Genomic DNA, 6,156 nt, shown 5'->3' on the forward strand with positions numbered 1-6,156 from the left:
AGCGACTAGAGCACATGTAGAGTGAGGGCAAATTAAACTTTGCTCACCACAGTGTCGTCATTGCCTCTTTCTGCAAGTCTCCCTGAGTGGGACATTAGCAGGAAGCAAATCCGCATTGTAGGCCAAGGCCACGATCAATTTAAACTTTATTATCCCAAATAGGGAAATCAAGACAATCATAAAAACAGATGTAAATCCAAATATACAATCTGCAGTCCCCCCTCACACACACACACACACACACACACACACAGAGCATTCCAAGCAAATCAAATTTTATTTTAATTAATTAATTAATATTAAAAGAGGCACTGCACCCTAAAATGTGTTTTTTGAGCTGAAAACTTAATTAACTGTGATTAAACACATTAATGCATCTGTTAAAATTGTCATTATTACTAAATTTATTAAAATCTGAAGGCTCAGGCTCTCATTTTGGGAGTGCTTTGTTCTAGTGGGGTAACAGGGTACTATGAGCTCTAGGTTGTAATGGTACTGACGACGATGGGCTTTGTAGGTGAGGAAAATTATTTTAAATTCTATTTTTTTATAGGGATCCAGTGCAGAGAAGTTAATTTGGAAAAAAATATACTAATTTTTCCTCATTCCTGTCAGTACACATTCTACAGCATTCTGGATCAATTGGAGCACCTTAAGGGACTTATTGAGGTAGTCTAATACATTGCAGTAATCTAGCCCCAAAGTAAAAGTGCATGGATTAGTTTTTCTCCTTTTGTTCGTGACAAGATGTACAATGTTACGTAGGTGAAAAAACCCGGTCCTTGAAGTTTGTTTTAAATTGGATTTAAAGGACATGATTACATAATGTGTTTTGGAGTTGTTTGAGTAAGTACAGGAACAGTTTTGTTCGAGTTTAACGTCAGAAAATTCATCCAGGTTTTCCTGTACTTTAGTTGAAGCTGAAGTTTAGTTGATTGGTTTCATCTGGCTTGATTAATAGATATAATTGGGTATCATCTGCATAACAATGAAAGTTGCAGGATGGATGAGCAGCTAATTGATTACTTTAGGTCATGGCATGGGCCTAAGGAAGACATACAGTGAATGGAACAGGTGAAGGTAGTTTATATAGGAAATGCTTGATTTTCACAAACCACAACCCAAACATTAAAAACGTTTGCAAAAGCATTGTAAATAAATATTTTGTGCTGTATATGCAGGTTGCTCATTATAATAAATTAAAACATTTTACCTAATAATTCACAAAACATTGCTTCTTTAGATTGATTCCAGTGCCATACACCTCATGACAGAGAATTATCTTACATCCTATGGTGATCGATTTGCTGTTTTTGGATACTGCAGACGGAAGAAAAAAAGGACTAAACAGGGGCAAGTCAAAGGTCTTTTGAGTGACTTAGAGGAAAGCACTCAAGAAGCAAAGGTGATCATATGTCTGAGAGAGCATCAAACCCCTCTAAAGGAATCAGAGTAACCTTTATCAGCAGATAGCTTCCTTTTCCTACGTCATGATTTTGGTAAAGAATGGGAAAGTGTAAGCCAAATAATCACATTTTACCTTCCTGTAAACCTTGAATCTGTTCTTCTGAAACAAGCTATTTTGGGCTTTGTGGCGAGTGATCTTGTGAGATTCTGAGCAAGTGATCTTTGAATCTTGTCATTCAGATTGATAAGGTTTTGACAAAGAAGAATTGTTGAAAATCATGTATATCCACAACTTCCAGAGGCTTCCGACAGCAGATAATGTTGACAAAATCTTGAAGTGGCTTACTCACCAAAAACTGATTCAAGAGCCTGCTTTTGTGATTGAACAGTGGAACAACAGACTTGGGGCTGAGTCTCTTCAGCTTTATCTTATCATGCATCAAGACTCCTTCAAATACTCAGGCCTTCCACCTCCACTTTTTTTTTTACTTGTGGTGTTACTGTGTTTTTTGTTTTCGTTGTTTGTGCCCCTGACTGCAAATCAAGTTTCCCATTTGGGATAATAAACATAACTGATCTGAACTAAACTGAACTGGGCCTCATCTGGTGTAGAGAAAGTCTGCCACTGGTTATTAGGAGTGATTCGGGAGGCAAGCCGGTTAGAGGATGCCATATTGGACCCCCCTCTCAAGTCATCCTGCCTGGTCGCTGGTAGCTGTGAGTGGTGGAATCGGGTCAACACTGGGGCCTCCAGGTTAAATGCTTTCTGCCTTTGCCATTGTTGGCCAGCATAGGAAAATCTTGAGCTGGTAGCTGAGACCCAGGAGGCTGGTGCAGCCTGCAACAGCTGATGGCTTATACTCCATGTAGGCTATGCACCATAGCCTGTATTGACAACTTGCTGCTAATCTTTTCCAAGTAGCCTTAAGCTACCAAGCTCCTCTCCTGTGGAACCAGCTTCCAGTTTCAGTTCAAGAAGCAGACACCCTTTACACATTTAAGAGCTATTTATTTATACATTTAAGAGCTTATGAAGTTCCTCTTTGATATAGCTTATAGTTAGAGCTGAATCAGGTAAGTCTTGAACAATAAGTCATTAGTCATTATTATTCATAATTCCCCATTGTTGTGGCTATTGTCATTGTTGTCATCATCGTCGTTGTCAAAATCATCATCATCATCATCATTATAAGTCATTTTTATTAGTATAGTTGTTGCTATTATTGTTGCTGAGCACCTTTGTCTCTGTCTCTGCCCTTCTCTCTTTACCTCTAATTTAATTAGAGGTACAGTCTAGACCTACTCTATTTGAAAAGTGTCCTGAGATAATTTTTGTTATGAATTGGCGCTATACAAAAAAAATAAAATTGAACTGAATTGAATTATAAACAATATAAAAATATGTTAAATTATCTGATTTTGATAAACAATTAAATATACATCTCATGTTTGCCAACCGTGTTCAGCTTTAGGCTCAATTCCCCCAAGTCTTTTACCCCCACGATGAAATCTGCCCATCCATATATTCATTACAAACACTATCACTGCTGTTTGTGATTGTATTTTTTTAATTATCTACTTATTTCACATATTTGTCAGTTGTGTCTAAACAGAGAGCAGGCACACACAGGCAGAAAAGAGAGAAACCTCTCATTGCGATGATCGCAAGATGGTCCTTTCTCGCTGTACATTTGGTTAGAAAATAGCAGAAGAGCAGAATCACTTGTTGACGAGCGCAGAATAATGTGCCATATTGACCTGTCAATGTTGCAGAGTATGATGTTCCACAACTCAGGTTTATGTGTAGTTATTATTCACGCAACTGTGATTTTCCTGAACAAAAGCCATCACATATTGCACGTTGACCTTGCAGCAGATGTTCATTGAATGCAATATTACACTCATAATCAAAGTTGGTAAATTGGGTCAGACAATAACAACAATGATCCAGCAACTCCTAAACCAAACAATCCACAATGATGATGCATGTATCAGATCATGACACTAATTTGTCAAACAAAACCAATCGGCATATTGCTTTTTACGCAGTGAAATTCAAGTTTGACATAGTATTTTAATGCAAGAAAAAACTTTTCATCTCTGAGGCCATAAATGAGAGGACTCAGACATCTAGGAGCAAGAATAAATGTTATGTAATTAAAGTACCTGACATAAACATATAACATTAAATCAATCTTAAGCAGTGCAGCTTCTATAAATGGGCACCACAGCTGGATGAGACAGAGGAGCAGCTGGAAAGCATGAAGAATTACTGTTCTCAGCCCTTTTGTTGACTTTTTATCTTCTCCTGATGCAGCTTTGGCCACCTTCATTATTTTAACATAAGAGAATACAATGATGATACACATGATCAAGAAGTAAAACTGATATACAGCTAATTTAACATGATTCTGCCATTGGAGAAAGACAAACATATCCATGGAGCATTTCCTGTATTGCATATACAAGCTATGAGAGGCTGTTGCAACAAAGGTAGACACAATAACAATGCAGGGTACAAAGCTGAGGCTGTGAATGATGAGGATGCAGTGCATAGTGCTGCGTGTGGAACACAGCTCTGCATGGCGCAGGGGCATGCATATGGCCACGTAGCGCTCCAGCGTCATTGCTGTCAGAGTAACTGGTGTGACAAAAGTGCATAACACAGAAATAATATAGAAAACAACACATAAGCCAACTTGCATAGTGCATTGAAAATAGCTAAAAATTAGCAGGATATCAGATATAATTAATATTATGCTATCAGACAGTAGTGTAACAGCAAATAAGATGTAGCGCATTGTTGTGTAGAAGAACTCTTTTGAAAAAAAAGTCACAATTAGCAACAAGTTGATGCAAAGGAAAATGACCACCACTATCTGCACTATAATGACCTGGTCATTAATCTGACGCTGCAATGACTCACCACCCGCTATTGAGTTGTTAAGTGCCATACTAAATAAAACGTTTTAAGACATACCATCTGATATTAAAATAAGATGACCGCCCTATTACATTTATACCCGAATCCAATCTCAAACCATCTTTGAACACGTTACGTGTTACCTGCATTTTGGCACACAGTCTTCTCTTGTGCTGAGCTGTGTGCAGACTTCTGGTCTGTGTATGGACACTTTATAGGATTGACTGGAACGTGCTTAATCATTCTGAATGGGTCTCGGAGTGTGACGTCTGACTTTTATTTTTGACAGAAAAGCTTCCCCAAAATGTCTGTTAACTAAAAACAATCAATTTTTAAAGCACATTTTACACATTTATTCAGTTACGATGTTATTTTATGTATATTTAGTCTGTTAAAGTCTGTTTTATTATCTGTATATAGATGTTAGATACATCAAATGCTGCAGAGTCTCTGAGTGAACTCAATATTTCTCCCAAATTAGTTTTTGGACAAAATGATTATAGAACAGCTATTTCTTTTCAAGTGATTGATCCATGTTGTGCAGGTCAGGTTGGTGGATACGCAAGAACAGCTTGTGTCTTAAAACAGACTTTCAGTAAATACGAACTGTAAACGCAATATTTTTCCCAAACCCTTACCAAGACTTTAATTTAACCCTAGTATGGTATTCGGATCAAATTGACACATTTCAAATTTTTACAAGACGAAAACTTAATGGCCTTAGCTTATTTTCTGTGATAAACAAATACCCAAAAAACAAAAAAAGCAATTGAGCACACATGCTACTATACCCCACACATGTATGTACTTCATGTATGTCAGCCACTGGAAGAGCCCCACAGACATATTTGTCTAAGAATGGACAGATTGAATGGTCTTCATTCATTTTTTCCAAGATAAGCATGATCTATTTTACCCAAGTCTTGAGTATAGTGGATTTTTTATCAATTATAACCTTATGACAAAATAAATGCAATTCCAATGTTAATTGTGTTCCAGTAGAGACTGATTGCAATCATTAAACATATATTTTATCTCAAATGTTTAAAATCGAGATAAAGACAATATATGTTAATGGTTTATATTGGTTAACATTAGCAAATCAACACTAAATACAAAGTGCACCTACCTGGTAGAAAATGTACAATTCATAGAGCAACGGATAACAGGGGTTACAGTATTAATGAAACAGGCACACATCCACAATATTAAGCATAAGAACATTTATTTATACATTTATTGTAACATGTAACATTATGTTTTTTATAACTGGTTTTAAAATGTGAGTACAATCACGTATCTTTGAGTATGAAAAGAGTGTAGTTTTGGTTTGTTACAGATGTGAAATCATATTAAATTAAAAACACTAAGTAATCACACAGGAAAAGAGAATCACTTAAATGTATTGTAAGCAAATGTACAGGGAATAGGATGGGATATTCATCAGTGCAATATAATCACAGGTGGCAAATATCAACATCATCAGAAATATCTATTATTTATTTTTTTAGCAGTTTTGTAGGTAGTTGCAAAAAGATCAATTTCAATTAATTTTAATAACATTTTTCTGTAAAATAACAATGTAAATAAAGCCAGAGATACATGTAAACATGTTATATTAGCAGTGTAACATAATTATTTTAATTAAATCAAAATAAATTCCCTGGTTTCTTATAAAAGTATTTCAGTGCATGGAAGAACATTTCATCTCTAAGGCCATAAATGAGAGGACTCAGACATCTTGGAGCAAGAATAAAAGTAATGTAGTTAAAGTACCTGACATTAATAAATAACATAAGATTAATTTGAAATACAGCAGCTTCTAT

General features: G+C 35.9%; 1 protein-coding gene and 1 pseudogene across 1 annotated transcript; both read right to left on the reverse strand.

Annotated features, from left to right (window-relative positions):
- Positions 1 to 3,419: 3,419 nt before the first annotated feature.
- On the reverse strand, positions 3,420 to 4,361 carry LOC118341368 (odorant receptor 131-2-like). Its single transcript, XM_035679618.1, has one exon. The coding sequence runs from the start codon at positions 4,359 to 4,361 to the stop codon at positions 3,420 to 3,422; it is 942 nt and encodes a 313-aa protein (XP_035535511.1).
- A 1,618-nt stretch (positions 4,362 to 5,979) lies between these two features.
- LOC118341369 overlaps positions 5,980 to 6,156 on the reverse strand; it is a 902-nt pseudogene continuing 725 nt past the window's right edge.

The sequence above is a fragment of the Morone saxatilis genome, unplaced genomic scaffold (assembly GCF_004916995.1).
Source record: "Morone saxatilis isolate NCDOM2014 unplaced genomic scaffold, NCSU_SB_2.0 Contig8, whole genome shotgun sequence".
Taxonomy (NCBI): Eukaryota; Metazoa; Chordata; class Actinopteri; family Moronidae; genus Morone; species Morone saxatilis.